Source organism: Arvicola amphibius, chromosome 13, assembly GCF_903992535.2.
Source record: "Arvicola amphibius chromosome 13, mArvAmp1.2, whole genome shotgun sequence".
In the NCBI taxonomy this organism is placed as follows: domain Eukaryota; kingdom Metazoa; phylum Chordata; class Mammalia; order Rodentia; family Cricetidae; genus Arvicola; species Arvicola amphibius.
Genome location: NC_052059.1, coordinates 69885866 through 69902338, shown reverse-complemented (window position 1 = coordinate 69902338; position 16473 = coordinate 69885866). Strand labels below are relative to the sequence as shown.

Here is a 16473-nt window from a genome sequence, read left to right as displayed (position 1 = left end):
ATGTGTTCTTGGATTCGGTTTGCCAGTATTTTATTGAGAATTTTTGCATCGATGTTCATAAGTGAGATTGGCCTGTAATTCTCTTTCTTGGTTGAGTCTTTGTGTAGTTTAGGTATCAGGGTAACTGTAGCCTCATAGAAGAAATTTGACAATGAGTGTTCTCCTTCTATATTATGAAATACCTTAAGGAGTATAGGTATTAGGTCTTCTGGGAAGTTCTGGTATAGTCCTGCATCGAAACCATCTGGTCCTGGCCTTTTTTTGGTAGGGAGGTTTTTGATGAGAGTTTCTAATTCTTCGTGACTAACAGGACTATTTAGAGTGCTCACCTGGTCCTGGTTTAACTTTGATATGTGGTACTTATCTTAAAAATGTCCATTTCTTTTACATTCTCCAATTTTGTGGCATACAGCCTTTTGTACTAAGATCTTATGATTCTCTGAATTTCCTCTGTGTCTGTGGTTATGTCCCCCTTTTCATTTCTGATCTTATTAATTTGTGTGTTCTCTCTCTGCCGTTTGAATAGTTTGGCTAAGGCTTTGTCAATCTTGTTGATTTTCTCCAAGAACTAGCTTTTTGTTTCATTGATTCTTAGGATTGTTTTCTATGGTTTTATTTTGTTGATTTTAGCCCTCAGTTTGATTATTTCCAGTCTTCTACTCCTCCTAGATGAGTCTTCTTTTTTTCCTAGAGCTTTCAGCTGTGCTGTTAAGTCTCCAATGAGTGCTTTCTCCGTTTTCTTTAAGTGGGCACTTAGTGCTATGAACTTTCCTCTTAACACTGCTTTCATTGTGTCCCATAGGTTTGAGTATGTTGTGTCTTTATTTTCATTAAATTCAAGAAAGACTTTAATTTCTTTCTTTCTTTCTTTCTTTCTTTCTTTCTTTCTTTCTTTCTTTCTTTCTTTCTTTCTTTCTTCCTTGACCCAGGTGTGGTTCAGTAGCTGAATGTTCAGTTTCCATGAGACTGTAGGCTTTCTGGGGGTAGCATTGTTATTAAATTCTAATTTTAATCCATGGTGATTGGATAAGACGCAGGTGGTTACTAATATTTTTGTAACTGTGGAAGTTTGCTTTGTTACCAAGTATATGGTCAATTTTCGAAAAGGTTCCATGAGCCGCAGAGAAGAAAGTATATTTTTTCCTATTTGGGTGGAATGTTCTATAGATGTCTGTTAAGTCCATTTGGTTCATTACCTCCATTAAGTCTCATAATTCTCTGTTAGGATTCTGTCTGATTGACCTGTCCATTGGTGAGAGAGGAGTGTTGAAGTCTCCTACTATTAGTGGGTGTGGTTTGATGGCTGCCTTGAGTTCTAGAAGTGTTTCTTTTACATAAGTGGGAGCTTTTATTTTAGGGGCATAGATATTCAGGATTGAGACTTCATTCTGATGGATTTTTCCTGTTATGAGTATAAAGTGTCCCTTTCCATCTCTTCTGATTGATTTCAGTTTGAAGTCAACTTTGTTAGAAATTAGTATAGCCACACCCACTTGTTTCTTAGGTCCATTTGCTTGGAAAACTTTTTCCCATCTCTTTACTTTGAGGTGGTGTTTTTCTTTGAGTTTGAGTTGTGTTTCTTGTAAACAGTAGAATGTTGGATCCTGATTTTGTATCCAATCTCTTAGCCTGTGCCTTTTTATAGGTGAATTGAGTCCATTGATATTCAGTGATATTAATGACCAGTGGTTGTTAACTCTGGTCATTTTTTTTCTGGTGGTAGAGTTTGTGTGTTACCCTTCTTTGAGTTCTGCTGAAGGGTCACTAGATGTCTGAGTTATTGTGGACAATATTGGACTCCTTGGTTTGTGATTTTCCTTCTATTACTTTTTGCAAGCCTGGATTTGTGGCTACGTTTTGTTTAAATCTGTTTTTGTCCTGGAATATCTTGTTTTCTCCATTGATGGTGAATGCAAGCTTTGCTGGGTATAGTAGTCTAGGCTTGCATCCATGTTCCCTTAGTGTCTGTAGCACGTCCATCAAAGACCTTTTGGCTTTCATGGTTTCCACTGAGAAGTCAGGTGTAATTCTCATAGGTTTCCCTTTATATGTTACTTGACCTTTTTCCTTTGCAGCTCTTAATATCTGTTCTTTATTCTGTATATTTTGTGTTTTGATTATTATATGGTGTGGGGAAGTTTTCTTTTGATCCAGTCTATTTGGTGTTCTGTAGGCTTCTTGTACCTTCATAGGAATATCCTCCTTTAGGTTGGGGAAATTTTCTTCTATAATTTTGTTGAATATATTTTCTGGGCCTTTGAGTTGTAATTCTTCTCCTTCTTCTACCCCAATTATTCTTAGGTTTGGTCTTTTCATGGTGTCCCAGATTTCCTGGATGTTTTGTGTTAAGAATTTGTTGGATTTGTTTTGTTCTTTAATCTGTGAGTTTATTTCTTCTATAGTATCTTCAGAATCCGAGATTCTTTCTTCCATCTCTTGTATTTGGTTGGAAATACTTGTCTCTGTAGTTTCTGTTCATTTACTCAGAATTTCCATTTCCAGTCTTTCCTTGGATTGTGTTTTCTTCATTACCTCCATTTCATTTTTCAGGTCTTGTACTGTATCCCTTACCTGTTTGATTGCTTTTTCTTTCTTTTCCTTGTTTTTCTTGGGTATCTTTACGACATTTATTTATTTCATCTACCTTTTTATTTGTCATCTCCACTTCTATATGGCAGTGTTTTACTTCCTGTTTAAGGTCCTCTATTATTTTCATAAAATACTGTTTAAGGTCGATTTCTTCTATTTCTTCTGTGGTAAGGTGTTCAATACTTATTATTTTGGGATGCCTGGATTCTGGTGATGTCATGTTCCCTTTCATGTTGTTGGAGGAGTTCTTGCATTGGTGCCTGCCCATCTCATCCTTCAAATGATGCAGGAGGGGCTTGATGTCTTGGTCCAATCTTTGCTCTGACTGAATCTGTGTGGATCTCCTCAGTGCTGGAGAAGGAGCTATTCCTTGCACCACAATCTGAAGGAGCCAGCACTCCCTTGCCATAATCCTCAGACCTGCCTGGAGGGCAGCCTCTCACCCCTTTGGGTGGATGGCCTTAGTACAGGAGCAGGACACTTGAATACACTAGAGAAGGCTTTGGAGAGGCAGGGACATGTGTACCAAAGATATCCCTGTACCAGGAGCTGGGGGAGGGGGTTGTGCTCTCTTCCAGGGCAGGTTGCCCCAAGGTCGCACACACTCACCCATCCAGATGGAATTCTACCACACCGGATCAGGGATTCCTGGTAGCCCAGGGATGCCACAGGGACAAAAGGGCCAAGGTGGGGCAGGGCGGGATGGAGTATCACACAGCTAACCTTGCAGCACAATCTGAAGGAGCCCTCACTCCCTTGCCAGAATCCTCAGACCTGCCTGGAGGGCAGCCTCTCACCCCTTTTGTTGAATGGCTTTAGTACAGGAGGAGGACACTTGAATACACCAGGGAAGTCTTGGGAGAGGCAGGGACTTCTGTCCTGGGTCTTGAACCCTGTTCCAGTCCTTTAAAGCTGCTGTGGCACATATGGATAAGATGTGTTCATCATAAAGAGCTTGTTCCTGAGGATCAGAGTAAAGTCCTTCACCTAGAATTTGATCTAGGGAAATCTCAGTTCCATTCGCTCTTTCCTGCTGTTCTAAAAGTCTAGCTTCTTGTTTTAAAAGACATTTCCAGTGTAATAAAGGTCTGCTCTCTAGGACATCTGATGTCAATTGAACCCAGTCTTGAGGTGTTGGTTTGTTACTGAGAGCCCAGTTTTGAGCATCTCTCTAACAAAGGATGAATGTAGTCCATAATTCACAATTGCTTGTTTAATTTCTTTCAAATCACTCATACGGACAAGCTCCCATGTATGTTCCTTAATGATCCTAAGGTTTTTGGAGCTGGTTACCTTTTCTGATGTTATTACTGGAAAGGCAGGTAGAACTCTGGGGAAACTATCCTGGAGATCAGACGTGGCGACCCACTGAATTTAAGTGTACTAATCAGCAGAGGAACAGAAACTAACCAGGATTCTCTCAATCAAGAGCCCAATGCTGAATTCCCACAGGAAATGAGGCCAAAGGGACCTGCATTGGAGCGCCAAAATGATGATGGAGGTGGTTGATCAGTAATTAGTATTAACCATACCAGTTTAACATAATAGATTCAGCTTTAATAAACAGAAGAAAGGGAACTTACAAAACCAGGATTCCAGCAATACAGGGGTGCAGGGAACAAAAGAGACCGAGGTGAGTGCACCTGGATCTTTTATCTGTTTTACTTGGCCCCAGGGGGACACATCCATTTAGCATTTTAAAAGAAAAATTGTTCTGGTCAGAAAAGGATTACAGATATTCAATAAAGACAAGTCTAGATGGAAACAATGATATGCTGTATAAACTAAAAATGTAGGATCCACAGAAAATGATTGATGAAGTTGCCTAAAGGTGAGATGATCCTGTAGGCTGAAGATTGGATGTCTCCATCATCGCAAAAAATACATTTAAAATTGTTTTCTTCTACTTCTGGGTTAGGATGATCAAGTCTTCCTGTTGTGTGACCACAGGGTTCTGGTGTAACCATGTTGTTTTTTAGGTTGTTGGATGAATTCTTGCATTGTCACATACCCATCTCTTCTTTAATGGGAGCCAGTCATGTCTTTGCCTCTTGGTTCAATCCATGCAGTGGCTATCTGTACTTTGGAAACTGTTCTTGATCTGTTCTGTACTGTAGCTTGAGGCTACTTGTTCATTTCCTGGCTGCCCAGACCCAAAGTAATCACACTGAAAGTATATTAATTTCAACGCTGCAATTAATATTTTAGCATATTCCTAGTTAGCTCTTACATCTTAAATTAACCCATTTCTAATAATCTGTATATTGCCATGTGATTGTGGCCTACCAGTACATTTCTGTGCAGCATCCAGTATCTATCTTCTGTGGTGACTACCTGCCATCCCTCTGACTATGCCTACTCCCATCTCCTCTATCTGTTTGGAATTCCTGCCTTTCCCTATTCTGTTCTGCAATGTGTCCATAGAAGATTCTTTATTAAACAATGGTATTATCAGCATAGAGAGGGGAATACCACACCACCTCCTCTTTTCTGTCTAAATAAAGAGGAAGGTTTTAACTTTAACATTGCAAGATTACATACAATAAAACAGTTATCAAGCAAGAATATAGTTACAATATGTTGTGAATACCATTGGTTAATAAAGAAACTGTCTTAGACCTGCACAGGGCAGAATAAAGAGAGGTATGTAGAGAAAATGAAACTAAATGGTATTTACAGCAAACAGAGGTGAATCCCATATTATCTCCCCTTTTCTGTTTAAATAAAAAGGAAGATTTTAACATTAACATATTAAAATTACATATAAGAAAACAGGTATCAAGAATTACAGTTACAATATTTATATCTATCTTTTATCAGAATTAAGGAAAACTATAAGTATATAATCTTCAACTCCATCAAAGGCTCCAGAAGGATATAATATTGCCTAAGAAAACAGGAAGTGCATTGTAAGCTACTTCTAAATCTCCAGAATAGACAGAGACATCTTGCTGCTTGGACAGTCACCCAAAGTTCTTTTGTACCATTGGGACATCCAATCTTCAGCCTACAGGTTCATCTCACCTTTAGGCAACTTCAGCAATCATTTTCTGTGGATCCTACATTTTCAATTCATACAGCATACCATTGTTTCCATCTAGATTTGTCTTTATTGAATATCTGTAATCCTTTTCTGACCAGAACAATTTTTCTTTTAAAATGCTAAGTGGCTGTGACTAGGGACAACATGATCCTGCCTGCTTGCTCTGCCTAGTCCAACATGCCTGAGGCATATTTGTTGCCTCTGAGAGCCAAGCACATTGCCCCATTTTGAGGCACACAGTGAATCTACATCTCCATTAAGCAAATTTTAGCACTTTATTCACATACCCAAATAAATGCTCTGTAACAGAACCTCCCAAAAGAGTCAGAGTTACTTGTATGACAAACAAGGGAGCCACCATTTTTTAAAAAGCTGCTCAGTTTTTACTGTACCTCTCTTTAAGCAACCAAGGCACCCCATGATCTCTGCAAGCCTATCAAGAAAAAAAATTGTTGTTACCAAGAAGATGTGCTAAACTCAGTTCTTTTATGTCTAAATTCCTTATAAAGCTTTGTCAGGTTTTACATGGATATAGTCAAACATGTTGGAGAACCAATTTGTTGTAGGAGGCTGCTTGTTTGTTCCCAGCTGCTCAGCCCCAAAATAATCACACAGAAATTATATTATTTAAAACACTGCTTGACTCTAGTATATTCCTAGCATGCTGTTACATATTAATTTAACCCATTTTATTAATTTATAATTTACCACAAGGATCATGGCCTAACAGCTAATGTCTTTCTTCTCTTATGGCTCCATGGCTTCTCACAACTCTTCTTTCTTTCTCCCAGCATTTAGTTTAGTTAAATATAAACAATCATTTATAATCAAGCATTTAGGAAATTAGAGAAAAGTTCTTTCCAAAATGCTTACTGCTTTTTTGTCGTTGTTGTTGGGTGAAGTAATTTTGGCAGTTAATGGGACCTTTCAGGTTTTTTTTTTTTTTTTTTTTCCAAACTACATTAGTCTGGAAAGAATCCACAGGTTCTCATATTCTGTGAAAACAAAATCAGAACCTCTTTTCCAAACTGATATATTTTTAGATTCAAATATTGAAGTCAAGATACCTTTAAAATATATGTTGGTTTAACTTAGCAGCCTGTACAAAAAAAAGTCCCTCTGCAATTAGCTCATTGATCTTGGGTAGCCTCAAATCCTTTTGCTTTTCCCCGTTGTTCTAAAATTTTTGCCTCTTCTCACTAGTAGCATTCCCATAACAGTTGAATTCCATCTTCAAAGACTGCTGAGATTATTGAGGCAAATCATGTGGGGGGCCTTATTGTTTGAAGCCTATGTTTTTATCATTTCCCTAACAAATGATGAATGCAAGCCCTGAGATACTTGCTTACTTTCTTTTAGATCCTTAATATGTATAGTTTTCCATCTGCATTATTTGGATCTTGTGGGGCATTTATATCTTTATGGTTCGTCAGAGGTTACTACAGGGTAGGAAGTGAGCACCCTGGGTAAGTCATCTCTGGTTCTGTCAAGTCCTGGTGATGTTAACTCCTGTCCTTGTATCTTCTGTTCCTGCTCATCAGTTCTGATAATTTTCTCAATCATTTTAAATATTTTTTTCCACCATCTTTTGTAAAGCCTGAATCTCTTGACCTGCATATATGTCTAGTGATTTCATTGAATCGTTTAGCCTCTGGTACTTATTTTGCACATATGATTCCAAGATATAAAATTTTTCCACTAAAAATAACTTCTCATTTTTGTATATCATTTGGATGGCATGCAGATTACTTTCCTGGGTGATACTCTGCTAACTTAGCATAATATTTTTGCAGATTTTGATTGACAAATTCAAGGTTATTGATCCATTCAGATAATTTCTCAATACTCTTTGAAATGCACTGAATTTTTTCTGTCAAGTTAATGTTATCCTTTTCAATGGTATTAATTTTTTAGCTAGCTTTTAATTTGATTTTGTATTAATCCTGTCAGCTAGCTAGTCATTATTAGTCTATGAAAACTGTATCATTTCTAAAACTGCCTCATTCTTAGCTCTGTTATCAAACCATTTTCTTAAGGATATGATATAAAAAACAAAGCTATGCCCCAGTATACAATAAGTGGATATATCAGAAAGCCATATTATCCTTGTAGAACACCATTCATAGTATAAGAAAAAAGGTTATTATTTATGGATGTTAATATTATCTGTTTATATAACTTTCACATTTATCGTTTCATATATAAATCAAATAAAGTTACTGCCATTATGAGATTTCAGTAAATTGTTGTATGTGTAATAATCTTTATTGGCCAGCAGGTGTTGTGGTCACAGCCATGTGGGAGAGAGATATGAGCAGCAGTGCCATGAACATCCCTGCTTTGTTCCACTTTGGCACCAGCTTACACACTGAAAAATATGCTTTGATTGACCAATTATCAGAAATTAAATCAATTCCATACGTGGAGAGAGGTTTTGGTGGCAAGAATATCAAGGAACCTAGAGCTCACAATCAGAGAACAGAAACCAGAAGCTGTGCAAGTTGCCACATGAAAAGGGAAAGCATGTGGGGGGGGGTATGCATGGACCTGGGAAATTGCCAATTCACCACACATTAGCTCTGCTGTTGTGGGGTTTTGGCAAAATAAATAATCAAGCCAGGTATGCAGAGGTGGGAAACCTTCTGTGCCACTCACCTTTTGAGCCTTTTGGGTCTATCCCAGTAGGCATAAAGTTGGGATTCACCTGGGCACCAGATAAAGATGGATACTGTATAGTAATCCCATACTAGCTCAGAATTGAGTAAAATAGTTTTTTATTCAGAGGTAGACTCACAGATCACAGTCCTCTACAAAAACGGAGAAGAAGAACTGAATCCAGCAGTTGGGATAGTAAACAAGCTTTATGGCTGCATTTATAATATAAGAGGCCATGCTTCAATGGGCTTGTACCTTAAGGGCTGTTGGCTTAAGTTGTTCCCATAATACCCAATTTTGAATATTATTTTTCATTAAACAATCCTTAATTACTTGTTTTAGGCTCAATGTTGGCAACATATACCAAAGACTATATAATGGGTGATATAAATTGGTCTTTCTTTTCAAGCTTGTCTCTATAAAGGAAATACATCTGAACTTAGCATGGTTACCAATATAGTTATGAGAACATTAAAGAATTTGTTCATTTATAAGGTGATTAATAAGTAAGTTTTATTTCTTAATTCTCTTTAACAATTAGAGTAAGTCAGTAATTCTCGTAAGATTAGGAATATTTGTTTATAAAAACTGCTTTAATTTATAACTTTAAAATTATTATTCAAATATGGCTTAATGTCATATTTGCAATTTTTAACTGGATTCACAGACTTTCAGATTTAGCCACTCTCTGGTTTTCCTGTAACTCAATCTCTTAATTGTTGTGCATATTCTTACATTTTGCTGTGTAAAAGAAAGTTCCCTTGCTGTCAGAGTGAGATCTTGGTTGAGAAGAAAAAATGCCGAAAATCAGTCATGTAATTTTGTGCGTTTTCTCAGAGCAGACACTGTACATTCTTGGCACAACAAGAATACATGGGCTGCCTAAAGTATCTGCTTCCTTTGGGATATTCACAGTGGTGAAATTCCATTACAGGAATTTTTGTACATCTATGAACTGAAAAGGTTCAGACTGTAGATCAATATTTAGGCACAATTCCTTTGTATCTCAAATGACCTTTTTTGCATGAAAAGGCAAATATTTTGACCCTCTATCTTCAAAATTTTCAAACATCTAGTAAATACACAAGTTCATCAAAATTAGCCAATTCATGATAGAGTAATAAATGGGACAAAAAAGAAATTTAAAAATTAAATTTAAAAGTTCCCATGATGAAATTAAAATAAAAACACAACAGAACAAAACTGTTTCATTATATATTAGATTAGCAGCAGTCTTATGAGAAAAACTTTAGTGTTCTAAATATTTACCATAAAAATATTAGAATAATCACTAGTAAGTGACTTAAGGATGGTACTCAAGTTTTTAGAAACAGCTAAACCTGAAACTTATTGACAATAAGAAACAATAAAAATCTGAGTGGACATTAATAAAAGAGGAACAAGAATAAAAATTTTAAAAATATTTGAAAAGAGAAACTGGAATGATAGGTCCTTGATATAACAAAACACTTAAAGAGAGAGACAGTGAGCCCTAACCAACAGAATCTGAAATAAGCAGGAATAATTACAGCACCATCAAAGGGAAATTATGAATGTAATAAGGGAGTATTTTAATAGTTCTGTTCCATTAATACTGACTCCACCAATGAAGTCAGTATTACTCTAATTCCAAAATCAGATAAAGAAACAACAAAAAAACAAAAGTATAGAGCAATGTCCTTGATGGAAATATATTTTAAAATTCTTACAAAATTTTGTGAGCTGCAGTAATGACATATATCAGAAAGATTATCAACCACAATCAACTTGACTTTATGTCAGATTTTCAAGGATAACTATCCTTGGTTATATTAAATTCAATAATTTTAATAACTCACATAATTGGGCTAAAAGATAAGAATCATTTCATCATTGAAATAGATGCAGAAATACTTTGACAAAATTCACCATGTACAACTGTTTACTGCCATGCTATTTACAATAGCTAGGAAATGGAAGCAATTTAAATGTTATTTAACAAACAAATGCATAATTAAAACATGGGACATATACACCATGGAATATGTTTCAGATGTAAAAAATAACAAAAAATTGTGAAATTTATAGGTAAGTGGATTTAACTAGGAAAGACTAAGAGTGTGGTAACGCAGATCCAGAAAGACAGATGTCATATGTTCTCTCTCATGTTAATATATAACATGAAGTAGCTGTAGAAATCAAAGAAATAAAGAGAGACCATGGGAAGGAGAATAATAGAGAGGAAACTATCAGAATATAAGTGATTTGAAGGGAAAATGGGGGAAACTCTACTTAGAAGGGATAAAGGCAAAATAACTAACAGAAAGGGTGTCTGAATATACATATGGAATCATATTATCACTACCTAAAATGGCATGTAAGACATAAGTCTATGTATACATATACATACATTAAAAAAATCTTTCAAGCAGGGCCAACAGAACTTCCACCAAGATCCATATAGGATTTAACAAAAACTATAAGATCAGGCACAAGGAACCCTCCTTTGATTTGTTGGTCTGGGTTGTGGTCTTCCCAACATCACAGACCTTTGTCTGCCCCTCAGTGGTGGAGTGTAAGTCACAATTACTAGAGTCACCACACATTTCAGATACAAGGCCCAGAGACTCCAGAACTGAGACTGACCTTAAAGTCTCCACACTGAGAACTAACTTTTATGGTACCAGAAGAGGAATCCAAGCTTCCACAAGATGGAAGCATCTACCAGTCCTAACCCAGTTATAAGACCACAACAAATATGAATATGGTATTGTAACCCCAAGGGTGCAATAGTGGTATACATGCTTGTGTTGTAACCAACAACTCTCTAATTGAGCTTATGAGCTCCCTACTGAAATATTGCCTCTGATGGATTGGGCAGAAGAGTAGTCATTGTCTTCACTTGTGCTCCCAATGGTAAGCAGCCAGGTGTCAATGAACAGTTTCAAATGCACAGTCACAGTTATAACACTGGTTAAACTCTGTGAGTCCTTTTACATGCAAAATTCAAGATGTCATTGTTTTTTACTGCTGAGTAGTACTGTAATGTGTAAATGTGCCACATTTTTTTGTCCATTCTTTAGTTGAAGGACATCTAGGTTGCCTTGAATTTTGCATGCAAATGGATGGAATTAGAAAACACTATCCTGAGTGAAATAACCCAAGACCCAAAAAGATGAATATAATATGTACTCACTCATAAGTGGATACTATAAACAAAGGACATTGAGCCTATAGTTCATGATCCTGGAGAAGTTAAGTAATAAGATGAACCAAAAGAAAAACATATATAGGCCCACCTGGAAATTGGAAACAGACAAAATCGCCTAACAAAATTGGGAGCATGGGGGTGTAACATGAACAGAAGCCAGGCCTGCTTGTTAGGGTTTCTGTCCCGCCCAGTACCCCACAACTGCTTAGCCCCAAAGAAAATCACACATAGGTCTCTAAAGTTATAAAGCTGATTGGCCCATTAGCTCTAGCCTCTCATTAGCTAACTCTCACATCTTGATTAACCCATTTTTCTGATCTATGTTAGCCATGTGGCTCAGTACCTTTTTTCAGTGGGGCAGATCACATCCTGATGCTTTGGTGGTCTGGGCAGGAGTGGAAGGAATCAACTTCCTCTTTCCCAGAATTCTCCTGTGCTCATTACATCATTTCTACTTCCTTTCTGGTTTTCCTGCCTATACTTTCTGCCTGGCCAATCAGCATTTTATTTAAAACATGATTAACAGATTACAGACAATTCTCACACACTATGGGGGTGGGGAGTAGAAGGAAGGGTAGAAAGGAAAGAGGAGGGGAGAAGGGAAGGGTTGAGGAGAATTTGAGGGAATGGGATAGTCAAGATGAAAAAAGGAACAGATATGAGAGCAAGGAAAGAGGTATCTTGATTGAGGGACTCATTATGGGGTTAGCACAAAACCTGGTTCTAGAAAAATTCCCAGGAATCCACAAGACTGACCCCAACTACACTAAGCAATAGAGGAGAGAGTGCCTGAATTGCCCTTGGCCGGTAGTCAGACTGATGTTTATCTTAAATATCACCTTAGAACCTTCATCCAACAACAGATGGAAACAAAGGCAGAGACCCACATCAGAGCAATGGACTGAGCTCCCAAGGACTAGTTGAAGAGTGGAAAGAATGAGAATATGAGCAAAGAGGTCAAGACCATGATGGGTTCACCCACTGAAACAGTTTGCTTGGGCTAATGGAAGCTCACCAACTCCAACAAGACTGGGAAAGAACAAGCATAAGACCAAACTAGTCCTTCTGAATGTGGTTGACAGTTGTATGGCTGGGGCAGACTGAGAAAACACTGGCAGTGGCACTGGGATTTATCTATCTCTACTGCATGTACTGGCTTTTTGGGATCCTATTTTCTTTGGATGTATATCTTGCTGAGCCTAGATGTAGTAGGGCCTTGGACCTTCCACAAAGCAAAGTGCCTTACCCTCTCTAAGGAATGGAGGGAGTGGGTGGGAATGGGAGGAGGGGAGAAAATGGGAATTTGGATTGACATTTTTTAAAGAAATCCAATAAATTAAAAGAAAAGAAAGTTTACATTCAAAAGAAAAAAGCTCAGTGAGTCCTAAAACAAAACAAGAACATATGAATTGTAGGAAGGCACCTGTAGGGATGGGGGAGATGGTAGGTCTATGAGGAAGAAAGGTGAGATTGTGGAGAGATAGTAAAAACAGAATGTTACGTGTTCATACATATACAGACATGTACGCACATACATACACAAACACAACCATGAAAGAACAACTATAATACAATTTTAAAAAGACTACAAAAAAATGAAAATGGGATGGCCAAGTGACTCAGTCCTCAGTGACTCTTTCTACCAAGCCTGAAAAGATGAGTTCAATCCCCAGCCCAGTCTTTAAAAACAAGAAATTGCCTTTTTGACAGCATAATGAAACCTGTAGACCATTATTTAACTAACATAAACCTAGTACAGAAAGACAGACTCTGTGAATACACTGTGTACCATTGCTAAAAAGCTAAGCTCACCTAAGGAGAGAACAGAATCTTGGTTTCCAGGCATGAAATGGTGGATGTTACATACAAAAATAATTACCAACCACTTGAAAATGCTAATACACAATTTCTTTGACTTCTAGTTTTAACTTTTCAGTTCCAAAAAGAGTTCCCCTATCCTGTAAAATACTTCCTTTTCCACCCCTTCATAATTTTCAGTGGATAAGCAACATAATCAATTCTATCTTTATTGACAAATACAAATGTACATACTAACATGTTATAGTGTGATTTTTGTATACATCTCTAACTTAAACTGATAGCCATCAGCATGATTGACAGTTACTTTATAGAATGTAATGAGAGCCCTGAAGATTCATTCTCTTAGCATTTTAAGGTGAAAATATAGGTACTTAATTTAACTACAGGCAATACAACTTAACACTCCAGAATCAAAACATTTTGCTGTAACATAGGTTATTGATAGAAGCAATGAATTCTAAATAATGGATAATTCTAGTAACATGATCATTAGATAATCTATGGTAAGAACTATTGGCTCATTTGAGGGTTGGCAAGAGACTTGACTCTAGAGGGGTTCCCAGGTGTCCAAGGAGATGTCCCCAGCTTGTTCCTTGAGCAGCTGAGGAGAGGGTGCCTGAACTGGCCCTATACTATAGATACTCTGATGAATATCTTGTATACCACCATAGAACCTTCATCTGGTGATGGATGGAGATAGAGACAGAGACCCACACTGGAGCACTGGACTGAGCTCCCAAGGTCCAATTGAGGAGCAGAAGAAAGGAGAACATGAGCGAGGAAGTCAGGGCCACCGAGTGGTGCGCCCACCCATTGTGACGGTGGTGCTGATCTAATGGGAACTCACCAAGGCCAGCTGGACTAGGTGTGATGGAGCATGTGATCAAACCGGACTCTCTGAACATGGCTTATATGGAGGGCTGACTGAGAAGCCAAGAAGAATGGCACTGGGTTTTGATTCTACTCCATGTACTGGCTTTGTGGGAACCTAGTCTGTTTGTATGCTCACCTTCCTAGACCTGGATGGAGTGGGGAGGACTTTGGACTTCCCACAGGGCTGGGAACCTTGACTGCTCTTTGGAATGGAGAGGGAGGGGAAGGGAGAATGGGGGAGGGGGGAAATGGGAGGAGGGGAAGAGATGAAAATTTGTAATAAAATAATAATAATAATAATAATAATAATAATAATAATAATAATAATAATAATAATAATAATAATGAAAAAACTATTGGCTCTTATAAAACTCAATAACATCTAAGGATTTATTTTTCAAGTATTAGGGCTTTGCTTACAATGTGTAAGATTCTAATCCAAGAGCTCATGTTGCTTATAATCTCTTTGCCTTGCCCAAGGAATCTGTTCTCATCCTTATCTATTGTAATTATTATGCACTTAATTATATTTTTGTACATGAAACCCAAGTGCTGTAAAAACTGGTACTGAATAGTAAACTTTGTACCAAGACCCATTGAGTGCAAAATACTGTAAGCAATTATTTAATATATATCAGTGCACAGTGTTCACAAAAAACTGCATTATCACAGTAGCAAAGTGAACATAGAACTATAAAAAGCAACAAGTACTCTTTACTCTCCTTTTGCTTGAACATCTGTTTATCTGGTTTTATAAAATGTATGTTTCTTTATAAACAATAAGTTTACTTGAGTGCTGAATATAAAACATTTCCAACCATACAAGAAAAATGTATTTATAATTCAGTAAATAATATAATTTTATTTACAGAAAAGCTCATCTTTTATTTTAAAACTATCTTAATTTTAAAACAAGAAGAAAAATCAATGGCAAAGAACAAATTAATTAAACAAAATTTTCTCACAAAATCTTTTCTGCTTATTACAATTGTAGTAAGTCTATAATTTTAAACATCTGCATATGTTAAATGACTACTTTTAGTTATGGAAATATCTGGAGAAAAGACAGTGGAAATGCTGCCAATGCTGCACTTTCAAGTTGTTTCTAGAAAAAGAGAATTTCTAATCAGGGCAGAAACCTGTCCAGGTTTCAGATAGCGACTCCTCAGCTTTGACATGGCTCCCTTAACTTCTTTGTTTCTCAAAGTGTAGATAACTGGGTTTAATATGGGTGTAAAGATGGTGTAGAACACAGCAAGGACTTTGTCAACTGAATAGCCACTAAAGGGCCACACATAGATGAAGATGCATGGTCCAAAGAAGAGTATGACAACTGTGATGTGAGCACTTAGGGTGGAGCGGGCCTTGGCCATACTAGCAGAGGAGCGATTCCTAACTGTAATGAGAATCACAGTGTAGGAGATGACCAAGAGGAGAAATGAGCTCATGGAGAGAAAGCCACTATCTGCAACTATTAGTAAGCTGACAATGTAAGTGTCTATGCAAGCTAGCTTGGTCACCAGAGGAAGATCACAGAAAAAACTGTCCACCTGGTTAGGACCACAAAATGGCAAGTTAACAGTGAATGCCAGCTGGCTAGTTGTGTGGATGAAACCCACACACCAGGGGATGATGACCAGAATAATACACACACGGCGACTCATGATTGTCGTGTAGTGGAGAGGCTTACATATTGCAACATATCGATCATAGGCCATGGATACAAGAAGTACCATCTCACCACCAGCAAAGAGATGAACACAGAAAATCTGAGCCAAGCAGGCTTCAAAAGATATAGTTTTCTTTTCAGCCAGAAAGTCAGCAAGCATTTTGGGTGTAGCAAAAGAGGCTACACATATATCTATAAAAGATAAGTTTGCAAGCAGAAAGTACATGGGGGTATGAAGTCGGGAATCTGCTGTCACTGTGAGGATAATGAGGAAGTTTCCCAGCAGAATTGCTAAGTACAGCAGTAAAAATATGAGAAAGAAGAAAGGCTGGAGCTCCTTTGAACTTGACAGGCCCAACAGCACAAACTCTGTCACCCGAGAGTAATTTGTCTCATTCATTGACTTTGGATGACATTTGTCTTCAGTTGTCTGAGTAGAAACAGAAGAGAAATCAATCAATTAAATAAGTTTGGCGTTCTTTTTCAATTACAGAACATAATTCAAAAATTACACTTTTATGTTTCTATTCATGGAATTTTTGAGGTATTGAAATTCACATAAATAATGCCATAGAATGTTATATGAATCTAGTTATATAAAGTCAGAAATCAGTCCAAGCAAATACATGGTTT

At 37.3% G+C, this 16473-nt stretch overlaps 1 protein-coding gene across 1 annotated transcript; it reads right to left on the bottom strand.

Moving 5' to 3' along the window:
* Positions 1 to 15265: 15265 nt before the first annotated feature.
* LOC119799887 (olfactory receptor 4K15-like) lies at positions 15266 to 16243 on the bottom strand. The gene has a single exon (XM_038309721.1). It carries the CDS (start codon positions 16238 to 16240, stop codon positions 15266 to 15268), a length of 975 nt encoding a protein of 324 aa, XP_038165649.1. The 5' UTR covers positions 16241 to 16243.
* Between the last annotated feature and the right edge of the window lie 230 nt (positions 16244 to 16473).

Bases quoted from the DNA above. Each gene is read 5' to 3' on its own strand.
- LOC119799887 (XM_038309721.1), bottom strand. From the start codon at position 16,240: ATGAATGAGACAAATTACTCTCGGGTGACAGAGTTTGTGCTGTTGGGC.